At 36.1% G+C, this 17496-nt stretch overlaps 1 protein-coding gene across 6 annotated transcripts in view; it reads right to left on the bottom strand.

Moving 5' to 3' along the window:
• Positions 1–16507, bottom strand: part of Dscam2 (Down syndrome cell adhesion molecule 2) — an 89483-nt gene extending 72976 nt beyond the window's left edge. For all 6 annotated transcript variants that reach the window (XM_036364040.2, XM_036364044.2, XM_036364042.2 and 3 more), the window contains exon 1: positions 14979–16507. In XM_036364040.2, the coding sequence (XP_036219933.2) occupies positions 14979–15027 (49 nt within the window). In that variant the 5' untranslated portion in view covers positions 15028–16507. The remainder of the gene's footprint in view (positions 1–14978) is intronic.
• Between the last annotated feature and the right edge of the window lie 989 nt (positions 16508–17496).

Below are 17496 nucleotides of genomic sequence, written 5' to 3'. Positions count from 1 at the left end.
CTCAAATACTTTTGCATTTGGTATAATGCTAATTAGATGCAGACAATGCTGTTTAGTTGTATTTTTAAAGTGGCAGGGTTATCTTATTGTAATCATGATTGCTTCATTATTTCTTTACGACTGACTGACTAAAACGGAACCAGTATTTTTTCGATACCTTAGAACCTCGAATACATCCTCAGACTCTGACTTTCGACTTCTTGATGTTTCATTTTGTCCCTTTTCATCAGGATATCAGCTTTCTTCGAAATTAATTTGAACAAAAAGAAACAATGTGTTGGAGGGTTCGTTATATGTATGAATGTGTGGAATATAACATTAATGGAAACAAGACTCAAGACTGTCTTAAAAATCGATTCAACTTTGGGGACAATCAGTCCTTGATTACTTCTACGATGGAGATCTCTCTTCAACAGGCAATGTCAAAACTCTCAAAGATATTAACGGCTTGGAAACATTTCTCATAAAATGAGTTATTCAAAGGCGATGAGATATTGGAACCCTTCAGTTGGCGTACAACAACAATCGTACATATTATTCGGTACAGCTGAGCGCCAGGTTTGGCATACGTAATTAAATGTTTAATACATTTCTGCTTTTACAAAAAATATTACCAACTTTAAAGAATGGTTGTTCGCTATCAAGAATAAATAAGCTTATTTGGTGACGAAAAAAAGTTCCACATTTTGATGTCATTACTTAAAGCGACAAAGGGATAGACACTTTGTCTGAAAAAATATTAATTTGAAAGAGTCTTAAAATGCATAAAGTTTTTAATCTAAGACTATGAAGAATTTGTGCCATAAAACCGCACCAACTTCAATGGGTACTTGAGTGCTATCAGTCGCCGGTACAATACGAAGTAATTACTTGCAGCATTTCACTCCCACGACAGCCGAAATCTCAGCACTCCAAATGCCATTCATGTTTGGACGAAATAAGCGCTTGTCTATACATACATACATACACTTGGAAAAAATATAGTTAAGGCAAAATACAATTTAAAACATTAAAACATGCTTTCATGCGCAGCGCCATTGTATATAAAGACATGTGTGTATGTATGTGAAAGAGCAACAGTACCCTTTTGGCTAAAGTGAGTGCAAAAGCGAGTACATTTGAAATGCTCGGGACCCAACAGCTTTTGTTTGCCTTAACTGACGCAAAAGTGATGGCGACCAGCGAAGCTGCACATAAACAATTTTAAGACACTCCATCTAGCGTAAAATACAGCAGACTTTCTTATAAGATCCAATGAGACTGAATTAACCCTTTTCCTGCCTCGAAGGCACTAGTTCCTAACTGGTTACATGTTACTCATTCATTTCCATTTCCCCGTGTACATAAGCACCTTCTGGGAGTCCTAGGTCCCAATCAGTCCGACGCGGTCAGAAATCTACCAGAAAGCGAAATTTTGACAGCCTATTCATTATCCATGGAGAAGGGTTTTTGTAAAAACTAGACGCGCAGTTTGGATTAATCTTAGGTTACCATGGACTGATGATAGTATGGAGAATTCGTCTTAGTCCTGGAACAGGAATTGATCTGACTATTGGGGGCTCCTTCCGGGTGGTGTTTGCTGTTATTAGCCCAATACACTGTGTATGTTCACGTACATGATAATATTTGAGTTTGTGTACGAGCATACTCTGAAATTGTTATGGGAGTAGAAAGAAACGCAGAGAAGTAAAAAAGGGAATCATATTTTTATGGCTAATATAAAAATGTTTGTCGCGTAGCACAGCAGTACAACAGTTCTGGCATGTCTGTACTTACTTAAGGGAACAATAATTTAACAGAGTTGCGAAAGACAGTAAATACAGCAAATAAAAATGCAGAAACGCATAACGGACACAGACGCATACCAGAAAAAAGACTGCGCATGAAAGGCGAGAGTGAAGAATTCTACTTTCTTTTGGTGGTAGAGAGTAGCGGACAGTTAAAGCCACGCAGAAACGGAAATATCAGCAAAGTCCTCACTTGTCGCGGTGGATAGGGAAGTAAAGGGAGAATATCAGCCGTCGGTTTGGTATTGGTCGGTTAAGCCGTTGGCATTCTATAACAAGTATTATCAGCGTTGACATATAAACACACAAAAACTCATATAACCCACGCACACTAATCCAACGTCGGTAGGATTACTTACTGTGAAAGGCGAGAGAAGCGTAAGGAGAAGGTACATTAAAGGGAAAAGAAATAAAAAACGAGCAGAAAATGCGAAATGAAATGTTGGAAAGGCGAAACTCTCCTAAGATTTGCAATTGCAATATTTTTACTTGTGCGCTTCATGGCGCTTTGTACGAGCGCGCACATTCACATATCCATATCCCAACGAGAAAATCAGCGATGCCGGCCAAGGTGACACTTCCTCCCACGTACTGAAGGCGCGGACTATGTTTTAAACGATCCATATATGACGTTCTAGAACAACTCCAACACTAAATACATAGAAACTGCAAATCTCGGGAATGGATTGTAGAGTGTCACAAACCTATATTTTGAAATCGAAATTATGCTCATATATAAAGTATTCTGGATGAAAATAAATTCACCAACCGAAATTTAAAACAGTGTCAACTTTCTCAGTATAGTACTTAGAAGCAAATACCTTTTTTGGCATTGGTGTTCTTGTGTTCAAAGTGTAGTTATTTTCGCATTTTTCCTACAGGGTGTTTTCATATAATACACATGCAGGCAATCAAGCCATTAGCTTAAGTTATGTAGTAACACAGCACTTGTTGTGTTGAGGTTGGTGGCGCGGTGTTTAGCTGGATTATGGGACAGAAATACTGAAAGCCATAAAAAATCTGCTTATTGTGTAAGTTGAAACAAGAAAAATGTTGATAATTGCAAGCATGAAAATGAAGCGCGAAGTTCTCGAGTGAATGAGTTTTGCACCGTGGAGCGAAGAGTGCTTAAAACTGCAACGAGAACAATTTCTTTAGATTTCTTAACAAAAACTAAATTTGAAAGTTTAATTGTTTAACTTAGCCCTAAGAATATTATACCAAATAATGGATGACAGAATGATAAGAGTGTCGCCCGAAGAGTTTTTTTGAAAATACTATATTTAAAGATAAAAACTAAATTTCAGGTACGACATTTACTTACGCTTTATCTCATTTTACTGAAAAGGAAATCTGACAATAGGTATCAAATTACAAAAATACGATTTGAAACATTTCAAAATCAGACACCCACTTAGTATAAGTAGGCTCGATTAATAGAAAAAAGTATATTTATCGATTAGTTTTAGGGACAAAAATAGACCGTTGTACTAGCAGAAATATTTTCGCTTAACTTTATGGAGGTATCTGGCACTTAAACCTTATAACCGATATAAATGGTATAAAGTCTATCGCAGGGGCACGCATCTTTAATCGAGTTATGGGCTTTAAGAAGGTACCATGAACCTATTAAGAGTATTTGTTAAGCAGAGCTACTCATAGTTGTATTGCGGTACATTTACGAATGTTTGATTTATCTGTATCGAATTTAAAAAAGGATTCAGAATAATCATGGTTATAGTCCGGTTCCGTTAAATTCTAAACTGTTTGAGGAAGAAGTTATGAGAAAATGGCAAAACCGCATCTAATGTCCAATGATCCCAAGTTTTTGAAAGACCCAGAAGTAAACCTACCCCGTAACATCTTCGTAGTTATATTTAATGCTTACAGTTTCCTTACACAATTTCGCTTTTTTAGTACTTTTGAAGATAAACATTATATGGAAAGTAGGCTTGGTTACTATTCGAATTTTCCTATGTATTAGGCATATAAACCTATTATGAAATCACACAAATATAGACTTTTTAAGCAATTTGTTTTTGAGAACTTCATTTTATGATATCATCAAAATAGGAAAGTGTTAGTTCCACCAAATAACACCATACGCTCCTAGATTAACTTCAAAGATCAAATTCTTCTGAGTGAACATAGCTTTAATATATCATTACTATAAATAATTCCGTTTTGTTGGTTACCACTTTGGTTGAGGTATACCTCGACTAAAAAAATAACAAAGCGTGTCACCTATTCTAGCGAGAAAATATATGATATATTAAGGAACATTGTGAGGATGTGATCTTGAGGCTTTAACTACTGGAACAATTGACTTTGCACTCCATTTACACACATCTGTGCATCACAGTGCAGTGAACAGAGATCACTTTTTCACCAAAACGAGTATGTCTATTTTATTATATCTGCTATCCAAAAATATATCTGAATCAGTACAAGATTTTTAAAAATAGTGAAACATAAAATCGACTTGAGGTGTAATTTATTTTGAAGCATTCCGCTGAAATCGACAAGTTTTCCTGGCTTTGCCACACACCTATTCTTATATAATACTCTGCACTCAAGCAAGCGGCAGCGTTGATGGATCTGTCTGTCTGCATATATTCCGCAAGAGTTGACTGTGTTCTCATTTTTGTAGCCGCGTGTGTGTTAGTGTGAGCTGGTGGGTGTCAGACAAGACAGGCTGCGTTTGTATTGGTGTTCGTTTTGGGAAAAGGATTAATGGCTCTGACATGCAGGCACACGCTGTAATGAGTGACGAGAGTGAAACGAAGAAAGCACTGCATTCGAGAGCCATGAGTGAAATACGCTGAAAGAATGAAGGATGTACGTGGGCACAGAGTAAAAAGAAATAAAATATTGCAAATGTATGTAGCAAAATGCAAAACAACCGACAACAGTCGCAGAGACAGTCGGTGCTGCCAACGGCTGTTGCCAGCGTCGATTTCCTTTGAGGATTCCGAGAACTGTGTACGCGCAATTGTGCGAGTGCTTGTGTGTGTCTAAGGAGGAACCGCCATTGCAATCACTGAAGTGCTCACCGGAGCGCAGACAGTCACGCCGCTGTTTCAGCGTTTGCGGTCATACGCAGCCGACAAGAAAGCATTGATTTTTCTGGTGCAAAACCGCGCAAGTATAAATTTGCACGAAGAAAATTAAGACCATGACATCAATAGAAGTTAAATATCAGAGCTAAGTTAAATACCATTCTTTAAAAACAAAGCAAGCTTTGCTTCAATTATAGATTTTATGTAGCTTATACTTATAACATTAGAACATGTTTTATGAAAAACAATCGTTTGCAGTGCTATAAAAACTCAACGCAAAAAAATATTTTCTCCATTTTACTACTTGGCTCATTAACCAAATAGCAGACACCCAAACAAGCCCAAATTCGCGAGTAATACGAACAGAGTGCATCTCGGTTGGGACCTATAACACCGTACAGCGCTCAGCTGTGTATTGGACCAAACCAATTTTTTGTGAGATTGAGTCATAAGGAATAAAGAAACGTATCCGTTTTTCGACGTTACCCTTCAAAAACCAAATATTTGCCTTCGAATTTTGAAATTGAGTATATTTAATACACAATTTTTTATTATAGTATGTACCTAACTAAAAAACTAAAATATAATATATATACAATATAATATTTTAATGTCAGGCTTATATCAGAGATGCTCTAAGCGATCAAAGTCGGGTCGAATTTGGAATTTTTTAAATGTGATTTGATTTCTTCGTGAAACTTTCAAAAAAACTTAATTTACCCATGGCCCGCTACTTAGAAATAAATTTTAGCCATGACAACAAATATATACATATGTACATGTTGCTAGAAGAAGAATTGAAATTAATTGAGGTTTGCACTTTTTTTCTTCGGAATGTCTATAAATTTTATTCGGAATGTCTATAAATAGGCGTATGAGGAGAAGGGGCGTTTTGTCACTTTCATAAATCGGGCGAAGATCCGAGCGAAAGCTATATAGTTGAAATTTGATCAATAAAATTTAAGCAGTATGCTTCTAAACTGCTTAGAAAAGCGAAACGGGATATTAAATTTAATTTAAGGCAAGAGAAAAGAACTGCAAACTATTCAGGATTTTTACTAAGAATATTATGCCAAGAATTTCCTTACGACTAGAAAGTGTAGGTAGATTTAAAAGTTTTAAACGCCTAATATATGCACAAAATCCCATCGGAAATGACCTAAAGTGTAAAGTAAAAAGGATTTTTGAATAGACTGTAACTTCTTAGAATGGATTTGGTAACTAGGGTTCCATACAACCGAGCCATATTCCAATATAGGTCTAAGCAAAGTTGTAAAACGTGTTTTAGTAATATACGGACCTATAAATCCTTTTGACTAACATTTAACTAAACTGAAAACCACTTTTTCTTTCAAGATCATGTCATCAATATGAAGACTAAAATTAAGCTTAGCGTCCATAGTAACTCCCAAATCAACAAAGTTAAAAACTTGCTCTAGTCTTTCGTTTTTTATTACCTTAGGAGAGGGGTGTACAGATCTAATGGCTTAAAAAGCTTTACGTCGTCGGCATATAAGAAATTGCTTAGTATTTTATTACAGACGAGATATCGTTAATAAATAACAAGAACAGAACACAGGAAGAGACATTAATTGAATCGGAAAGAGTATCATAAAATATCACTCATTGTGTGCTATTATAATGATAAGAAGATACAAATTGAAGAAATCTTGGCTCAAAGCCCAGAAGATCAAGTTTATGGACAAGAGTCGAGAGATCTTTTGTATCAACAGCTTTGCTTAAGTCAGTGTATATAACATCGGTTTGCTTATGTTCCCTAAAACCCAATGACAAATTTAAGTAAATTTGTTAGAGTAGATTTCTCTTTACGAAGTTCAATGCTGAGAAGAAGAAATTAACGGAGAAATCGAAAAAGTTTTTTGGTCTGCGGTGAAAGCTTCATAAAGTTTAGGTATAACTGATAATTCTAGTATTTTTTTGGTTTACCTATATATGTAACTTTTTTTTTTAACTTACACATAGAAGCAAAAGCTGAAAAATTACCGTAACTATTTTCGAAATTTACCTTTTGCTGATGTTCTTCCACTAAATTTCACTTTTATCTTTAGACATTCTGCTATGATCGCTTTTGAATTTTATAGACCTTGTCTATCTAAGCCGTATATGGTATTCAGATTTTAACAACCACATATTATAGCAATTTAATACCAGCATTTTAACAAAGTTCAACTAAAAAAAGGGACCATAAGGCAAAGCGAATTTATGCACTCTTTGGAGTTATTTTGATGTTCTTTGAAATATGCTTTTTGCTTGTATCTCGAAATGTGTCTTTCAGAGGATCAATAAGATTCAATTTCAAGTTCAATACACGAAATAAATTGCACACCGGTTAGCGATATATAATATAATATAGATGCCTAAATATCATATTATGATTAATTTTTAACTACGTGCTGGCTACCATCACCTTATCTTCAAACAAACCCACTCAAAACTCATAAAATACTTACTTCTGCGCTCATTACTTTAAATGGTTGAATGGACCAAGTTTGAAATCCCCTAAGTAATATGTGGATTGGGTAAAACGCAAACGTAAAGCACTTTATATTTCCATTGCAGCCACTTAACGACGCCAATCAACGCAACAACACCAATAACTTCATAAAATACCAATTCTAACTTTGCGTATTTATCGCCCATAAAAAATGCACAATTTTCCGGTCTTTTAAATTCCAACACAGAGCAGAGCGTGGAGCACGCAGAAGCCACCAGTAACGGCAGCATGTGGGAGTTGCTGCGGCAGAGGGGCCAGGCAGGCATGCACGACGATTGCGCCAAAGATACCAGTAAAAAATAAGCAGCACTTAGCTGCAAGAAAATCAAAGAGCATGTTTACAACAAAACAATATATTTTCTTAGCATTTCTTGCCTTTAGTTTTGTTCGTATCGTCTCGCGAGGAAAGCCGGCAACGACTTGTTGGAGGTGGATACGCGGAGAGCCACGTGCCTTCAGCCGGTAAGAGTGGAAGCCTCGCATCGCTTTCGTCTTAGACATTGGTATGCAAATGTTATTGTTGTTGTCATTTGTATAGCTCTAGTGAATCCGAAACACACGGCTAAGGAGGAATTGTCGTTTGCTTAACGGCAAATAAATATATAAACAGTTTGCATGCTTGTCTACTCACAAATACACGCAAACAAACACGAGTCAGCGCGGGTCTATTGAAATTGTTTAGTCTGCCGACAGACAATATTGGCTTTCGAAATTTGCGCCTTGAAATTGAATTTCCGTTATTCGTGTGGCTGTGGGTGGGTGCGAACTGAGCGACAGCATCAACTAAGGCGGTGCCTCCATCAAGCACAAACACACACTCAAAACATTTTGAATATCTTCGCCAACGAAATATTTTCATATATTCGGAATCGGATCCGTCTCAAATACTTCATTGCAATAGTCTTCAGATATTTGCTTCGACATAGCGAAGATCTATCAGACTAGCGGACTTAAGTGCTATATTCACAAAATAATACTTCCAAAGATCAAAATAACTTTAATTCTCGTAAGTTCACGTTTCACTAATTCTCATACCATTTTGGGCTTAAGGGGGATTTGAGCGAAACTAAGTAATTTACGATTGCATTCAAAAATATATTAATTGCTCAATCCGAAAAAGAAATGACCAAAGCCTTGATTAATATTAAGCTTCAAAATGCACTTATTTACTATAATTACCAGATTCAACAATATTTGTATTTATGATCTGATCTAATAAGAAAGCAACAACAAATTCTTACCAGAACCACTTGCTCATTCCACTTCTGCCTGGCCAAATGTACCTGTTCGCCATTACCATTCCTAGTATTGAATTGTTGTTTGCTCACCGCAGAAGCAAAAAAGCTTGCCGTTGGCCGTAGCACGTTTGTTTGGCAAATGCCATGCATGCTGTCACGCTTTCGAGTTTATCTGCGTTTCACTGCTCTGATTCCCAGCATTCTTGTTTCGGTTTTAAGTAGACAAATCGACCAATAGTTGTGTGTGTGTGTGTGTATTTTCTACTGTTTGTCTATTGAATATGCTGTGTTGCTGTCAATGTTGTTTTTTGTTTGTTTTTCTAGAGTTTTATTATTATTACTTTGTTTCAGCAACACAAAGCACCTTAAGTGGGTCAGTAAGATAAGGTTTCCTTCCAATTTTTTGCTTTTCCGCTGGCACCAGTCCAGGCGTTTTGCTTGTTTACAAAGGATAAGTAAACTTTTCGCAAAGTGTGGCAGAAAACGAAAACAATTCACTGAAGAAACTTTGCATGTAATACCTGTTGATATGGTAGTTTCCAAATATGTGTGTTTATGGAGTGTTCTGTTTGCAGACGTCAGATTTGAATGAGAGTTCTGATTTGTTTGAGGAACTCATTTCGTGTCCTACATGTTGTATGCGCAACTATGCGTCAGAACAGCAAGCAAGGGGAAAATAACGGTAGAGTACAAAGTTTAAAAGTAGTATATTTAAACGAACCAAGGTAGTGAACCATTCCGTTTTCGTTAAATTTTACTAAAAGTGATAATTTTTTCCTTTACGGCATAAATTTAAAAATTGTTCTAGAATGTAGTTTTTTTATTTTCATATGTATATATGGTCGAATTTCACATAGAAGTATTTTAATATCAGCTTCCTCTACTATCAAAGTTATTCTTAGATTAGATGGTACTGGTATTGGGATCAACGTATAACGAAGATATATCATGGAGTCTTATCTGGATTTCTCAACCTCAGATGCTTTCTACATACAGTAATGAGTGTAAAGTATTTTGGTGGTCTGACGACCGAGAAGCTCTCGTTTTACGTTGTCTCTCAACAATTATACTGCAAAAACTTACATACGCTTTCTTTACTTTATTGACTTGTGAAATTAGTAATCGTTATTACCCAACATTAGCTTGTTCGCCGCCTGCTTATTAAAGGATGTCTATTACATTTGCCACAACAACAATATATGTGTTTTCTACACAGCTGAGAAGCACCCACCACGTCGTCATACATTTGTCAGTCTTGGAAGTCAGCGTAAAGGCGAAGCTTTCGCTAATTTTAGTTGGTGCCTAAACTTTGTAGACTAACAATTACACATATACTTACACACATTGTCGCATTGGCGTGGATAAATACAATGGGAAGTCGCCTAAGTGCTTGAAAACCCAATCGCGGCGAGCGAGCACTTGGAGCTGCTCGGTGTTTTTCCGTTAATATTGAGTACACTTCGGTAATAGTTTCCAATACATCGCGTGTAGGAGCCCCGAGCGACGTTGACAACTTCAAGTTTAAAAGTCTGCAACTATTGTTGTGCTTTTCCACTTTACTACTTACTTTTATCCTAAGACGTAAGTTGCTGTTTGTTTGGGCCACACACACACACACCATATTAGCCCGGGGTATTTTGCGCCGTTTAACTTCTTTCGTTTTAGCGACACAAAAAAATTGACAAAATAGAACAACTTTCGAAACTTATTAAATAAACTCCTTGTTGCCAAACAATGGATAAACTAAAAGTTTTTTTTAATATTTAGTAACCATAGGAAGGTTATACTACATATATATATACATATATACTGTGGTGCGACATAGAAATTTGCAAATAAAAAGCTTTGTTATTTGCGTCGAAAATTGAAAGACCATATATCTGCCCACACTATTCACACACAGCCAATAACGAAGATATTTCATACAACATACATATATACACCATATTGTATCACATGTCTCCACAACGCTTATTTGACGGAGCTGTCATGTGACTTTGAAAATTAATCAATCACATGGCTCGGTCCCTTTCATCTCTTTCTCACCATCGGCTAGTAACAGAATCCTCCTTTGTTTGTACCGTTGCTTTACTGAAAGAGCCGAATGGAAACAGGTCGCCCATACCTTTGGTGATCGGAAAACAATGGCAGCTAGTGACACACTTTCACCGTTAATCCGAACTTAATGATGTGTAAATGGACCCATTCACTCATACACGTGCGCTAAATGACGAAAAGCTTTTAATATCCTAATTCTCGTAATGTTAAAATACAGTAAACAATAAGAAAAGATTACGGCGAAAGCAACTAATTGTTACTTGTCACATTTGATGTTGCTCCATAAATGAAATGTTAAACTAAACAGTTATGGAATCAAGAAATCGCCAAATATCACCGTTTGCAAAGTTTTTGCTTGGAAGACGAAAAAGACAAAGAATGCTTTGAGTTTGAGTAATACAAAATTCTTCGAGTGTTTCTTGATAAGATTATCGCGTAGATCCATCACAAAAGTATTCCTCTCATAATCATATGGCACAAATTTTCAATTTAATATTTCATCTACCTTTCAATAATGGAGTATATTGTAGCGAACATTAATAAAAAATACTAAATATTTTCATAACTAATTCAGAAGAATTTTTCATTAAATCACATTTTAATTTTTTTTAAGCATGTTGGCAACACGTATTTTAAATTATTTTAGCGCTGGTGTTGGAAATTTTCATCCGCAACAGACTGAAAATGCAAAACGCTACATAAAAGATTCCCTGTCATGTGTTCTTACACCTGCGCCTATTTAGTTTCGATCTAGCAAAGCATGGACTTCGAAGAGAGAGGAGAAATGCTTCTATATGATATCCTAAGGAAAATTTGATATTTGTTAACTTTTAAAAGTTAATTCTAAAAGGTTTATTGTATACTTTCGAGATTTTTAAAAGTATTACAAAAATCAAAAAAACATTTCTAAATCTTTAGATAGTTCAGTTTTTGGATGATTTAGTGTTTCAATTTTTTCAAATCTTCTCCTCAAAATTTCACAATAATAAAATAAATAAATGAATAATATGAAAACAATTATTTTCCAATTAATAAAATTTGAGAATTGTGTAATGAGTAAAAACAAGAAGAAACGTTAACTTTGACTGCCCGGAAGTTATGGTATCATTTACTGGCACATTTCTTATCATTATACTGATTATCTTTCCATACAAGAACTTGATTTTGGTCGATAAGTTTGTATGGTCGCTATAATGGTCGCTATAACCTTCAACGATTCCGTCAAATGAACAGCTTCTTGGGGCTTCATGTGCAAAATGTTAGACCGATATCTCAAAAACTTAGGGAATATACGAGTAGTAGCTTGTAGGATTTCCTAAGATTCTTTCTAGGTGTTACAAACTTCAAGGCAAAGTTAATATACTCTGTTCAAGGTGTAAAAATACCGGCTCCAAAAGCATTTTTAGGAGCAACCTTAGACTCCTGAGGGGTTCATCTTCTCATAATCAATGATAATATACAAAAATAAATATTTTTTAATGTGAAGGATCGAATTTTAGTAAATAATACTTTTAAATAAGTATCAGACGGACATGACTAAATCAACTCAGCACATCATGCTGCCTTTATGTATATATTTTATAGGGTCTCCGACGTTTACTTCTGGGTGTTACAACAGGAGCAACAAAAGAACAATACAAGGCGCATAAGCCTGTTACCTTAAAGAAAGTAATGTGCTTAAAAAGCGAATTCATGGGATCAAAATACTTATACTCGTATATCAGCAATTAAGTTTAAGTTTGTTTTGTACTCTCTTTTCCCCGTGTTTCTATTTTATTTTAACTTTTTCTATGTCCATGTCTTCTTCGTGTTGTTCGTTAATTAAGGTACTCAATGTAAAAAACTTGCTTATTCGTTATAAGCGGTTTTCGTTAAACCGAATATTCGTTATTTCGGAATAATACTGTATGTATGTATGTAATTAATTCCCCATTACTACTTTAAAGTTGGAGTGTTGGGTGAATACAAGTACACATAGGTAAAACAAGATGTGAATGCTTGTATGGACAATATAATTAACTTAAATACATCCATATATAAATATAGCTCGATTTGGACAAAAGTCCTTATGAGATTTTAAAAACCTTATTCAATCTCCAAAAACTTATTATATTACTGAATGCAAAGTTGTTTATTTTATTTTAGCAAATGAGACACGAGATGAGACAGAGTGATGCTAATAACATCTGATTACGTAATTCCTTTCAGAATTCCTTTTCGCCATAATTTGTAAATTATAATAAAAAGACTTTTAAAATATTAAAGAAAAACGCTTGAATAGCCTGCTCTGAGCTCTAAATATGATATGTTTTTGTTATTGTTGTTCTCCCACTCCCATCATCCTGCTCGTCATTCACACTTCGCAGGCTTTTAAGTAATTCCTGAGGAGCATCCAACCCCCTCCGCCGTGCTACTGGTGTTTTTCTTCGTTTGACGGGACTTTTTATTCAATCCCTTGCCATATTTGCAATTTCATCCACACCAAATATGCAAATGAATTCGGCTTTATGTTAAATTATATGTAATGGAGAGATGCGAATGGAGAGATGCGAGTTACGCGCATTTCTTATGACATCGAGCAAACACCCGTCTAACCTCTGCACCCCTGGGGTGATAACCGGGCAAATCATGTTGTTCTACAACACGCCAATAAATGTGTGAATATGAGTGCGGATATGTGTGTGTGTGCTTGCTAGGGAGGGGGTAACATGCGAAATAATTTCGCATTATTACCAGCAATTTATATGCAAACGAAAACTATAAAAGAAAATTGTTCACCACGGCGTTTTCGCATGGAAGTGTGATGGTGTGTGCGCATGTGGTTTTGGAAGAATTTGTCACAATCAGATTGCGGTATCGTTTAGATGTGATAAAGTGACTATTAATTTGTACTTTGCACATTTCTCGATTGCGGTTAGAGGTTGCCATTAGAGTGTGCAAAATAATTTCAATCCCAGAGGAAGGAGACAGACATTGTGGATTGAATTATTGAAATTGAATATAAATTATTAAATTTTACCGGTAATAATTTCAGATTCAGAACTTAATTAATTTTCTTTATGAGCAATGAGCGATTTTATTTTATCTTTAAAATATAAATTTATCAAAGTATGGAACTTAGGAAGTGTGATCCTCATAATCATCCAAAATATTATTTCGGTAGTGTTATGACCGATACCAAAAACTATTGATTCGAATAACGGTATTCTTTATCGAATAACCTTTAATTGTTCAAAGAAAGATAGCTTACTTTTATTGAGATATCTGGCACCCTGGCCTGGCCCTGTAAGGTATTAAACCAGCATAAAGGGAAAATATTCTCAAATTCGATATAGCAATTCTTATCGTCTGATCCATTCAACTGTTTATTTTACTATGTTTATCTTTCTCGATTATCTTTTTTTCTACTAGACTGAATCACAGCAAAAAGCTTAATAGCAATACAGACACACAGTCGAACATGGCTAAATCGACTCAGCTCATCATGCTGATCATTTATGTATGTATTTTATAGGTTCTTCGTCGTTTCCTTTTGGGTGTTACAAACTTCGTGGCAAACTTAACTTACTCTGGGCAGGGTATAAAATAAAAAGAAATAAAGTGTGTGAAATCAATTCAAAATCGTTTTCTTTAATTTATTTTCTAAGATATTTATAGAATATTTAAATTTCAAAATGATCGGTTGCATCATTTATTTATACTATTTCCTCTTTATTCTTATTTAATATTCTACGATAATGTCGTGATTTTTATAAATTTGTGTATAGAATAATATTATAGATTATTTTGTTCTTACGCTTCTAATTTTCAGAGAGAGAGAGAGACGTATTTGAAATAGGTATATGGTAAATCTTCGCAGTTCTAGTGTTAAATGTCTACTTTTTTTTGAATTTAAAGATATTGTTATATTGATTATAATTTAAAATCGGGTTATGAATTTTCTCTGCACCACCATTATAATCTAATGAAAGAATCCCGGTGGAGCAATGTTTCTTTCCAACCAATTGAACATAAGGCATGGAAATCAGAAAAGTCCACTCAATATCACTCACTTAAAAAGCGACATTTGCCCTCAGACTTTCATGGAAAGCATACATGCTTACCAATAAGAACACAAACAATGAATAATTTTTTTGCAACAAGGAAGCGTCCAAACCGTCGACGTCACTCATGCACTTATTCGCAGACAAGACGAGACAGGAAAAATGTATAGAAATAGGATGATAACAAGAACGAAGATATCTCTCTTGTTATAACAAAAATAGCAGTGGGAGAGAAAAAATGCATATATATAGCTGTCGTGTAAAAAGGGTGCACTTACCGAGATGTGATAGTAGCAAAAGCAAAAGAATATGGCAACTTGTCCTCATGTCTTTGTTTTGGTTGCCTTTACGCGAGATCTTAGGATGTTTTATTATTATTTTGTTTATCTGCCTTTAGTCTAGTTGCCCTGACTTGATGATGTTTTCAGGATATTTCCCGGTTTCAAGCGGGATTTTACACTATGTATAAACTTTTTTTTATTAGAGTAGCGAAATCGCTGATTAGTTAATTTGAACTATAATTTTAGCAAAGTGTTTTTTTCTTTTCTTTAGTAATTTTGATTTTGGTATTTATTCACAACTCTTTTATTCGAATTTGCAAATCACTTGTAAATCATGAAGTGAAATATTATCACCAACACTATATCTACGAGTATTCTATATCTTTAGGTGTACCTTGTCAAGTGATATTTCTAATATATTCACAAATTTTAACTTTCTGTCTATTCCTTTGAAAATCACTCTTTTAGTAGATGAAATGCACTTTTAATTTTAAACTTTCGAATCACATCACCGTACACACTCAGATCATTCAATTATATTTGATTTTGTGTTATAGCTAATTGTTTATCCAAATTTGGCCTCTTTATTATATTTATGAATATGTATGTGGTAAACAATTTTGGCACTTTTTCGTTTTCACTGAAACTCTCTTGTTCTATTTCGCGCCGTTGGACTTTTTCAGTGCGCAAAGCTTATAAACATACCAGATGTGTAAGTGTGTATGTATTTTGCTCACATCACTGCACATTTACAATTATTTACCGATTTTCACCGACTTGATCTTTCCGCATCGCTTGTCATTCGTACACTGATTAAAGCGACGAACTCCTTTAAAGTAACGTGAAATTTTTAATTACCACTCGCCTTTCAATGCAATTCGATTGCGATTTTTTTGTTGCTCACTCAGCACTCGAACTTATTCAGTGCAATGAATTGCAGCAGCGTTCACGACGGCGAATGCTTTGCGAAAGTCGCGCGGTACATTTTTAGCACACACATTCTCTTTGCTTATATATGTATGTATGTATTTCGCCGCTGCTTTGGCTCTTTCCGTTTCCGTTTTCCGCGCGCTCGTTCATTCACAACTCACACTCTCCGCCAACTGTTTGTCGCTAACGTTGTTGCTGTTACTGCTGTTTGATAGGCGCAAGCAATTGCGATTGTGGCATTACACTTGACATTTACGAAGTCGCCTGTGTCGTCCAACAGCTTCCACCGACATTAAACATCGACACTGGCAGCAACACCCAAACCAACACCGCTATCTACCTCAACACCACGAAGCAATGCACTCACAACGTGTATGCGCTCTCTTATATTTCCCGCACTGACTGCTTGCGCTCTCCTCATACACTCACACGAACTCACTAGCCGGATGGGCGGACGCGCACACAACTCCTCTTATCACACCGTCCTCACCAAGTAGATTCCTTTGCTGGCTCACACAACTCACAACTGCCTCTTTAATTGGCTGACTTGCTCTACTGTTTCCATTATCCGCCAAACCGTGCACGTCCTTCGAGCTATCAGCTGCAACTGAGCACCGGCGCAACTTGGACGCCGTGGTCTAGTCGATGTACCATGCACCGGTATACCTTCTTGGCAGCTTTGCTTTGGTGTGGTGTTTTAGCAGCTCTTTTGTGTGGCTCACGTTGGCAGCCATGTTTGTGTGCCGGTCGTGGTGCGCATGCTCACCACTGTGGGCCGATAAGCGTCCTGGCGGCAACACACGCACGGCAAACACTTTGTGCTTATCACATTCCTCTGTTTCTTTGTTCGTTTTTGCTTTGGCGCGGCGCGCTTTTTGGTATTTTGTTATCGTCCGCTTTCTGCTTACTTGTGTGCTTCCATGTATCAGATTTTGTTGCCCGTGGTTAGGGACAAAAACAGCAGCAACACACCGCCCAAAACTATGCGTATCAGCAGCAAGGCTTACAAAATCTCTGGACGCTGGGTTTTCTGAGAATTTGTTTGTTATGTAAATAACTTATTTACTCTTCTGTTGCTGGTGAACCGCCCGTGCAGGCATACCGCAATTAAAAAGGGAGAGAACATGAGTGTTTTAGGCTTAATGTTTCTAAAAAAAGTATCCCAGCTGAGAGCTCCTGATTTCACGCTCCGCACGTAATCACAAATACTACCCAAACATAATTTTTTAGGTAAAATGTTGACAAAAAGCACCTCATCCACTCATTATTCGAGTATATTCACTAATAAGGGGCGCAGGGAGCTTTTCGTGCTAAAACGAAGTAATTAAATTGTTCGGTGAAGTCCGAGCAAAGTGAGAAGGCGACAATTAGATAAGCAAATTGTCAATGGAAGTTAAAGAACGGCCACTTCATTTCTAATTTTGATAAGTTTCTGATTTATACAGTAAAATCACAGAGCACTGAAATAGTGGAGCGGTGTGTTGCATTATCCTTTGGAAACTCTTGTCTTAACTTAGCTCCAGAGTAAGTAAAACACTATTGAAATACCGTTGCTAGTCTGTCTCTACCACAAGCCAGTATCGAA

The sequence above is a fragment of the Bactrocera oleae genome, chromosome 6 (genome assembly GCF_042242935.1).
Source record: "Bactrocera oleae isolate idBacOlea1 chromosome 6, idBacOlea1, whole genome shotgun sequence".
Taxonomy (NCBI): domain Eukaryota; kingdom Metazoa; phylum Arthropoda; class Insecta; order Diptera; family Tephritidae; genus Bactrocera; species Bactrocera oleae.
This window is presented reverse-complemented; position numbering and strand designations above follow the sequence as displayed.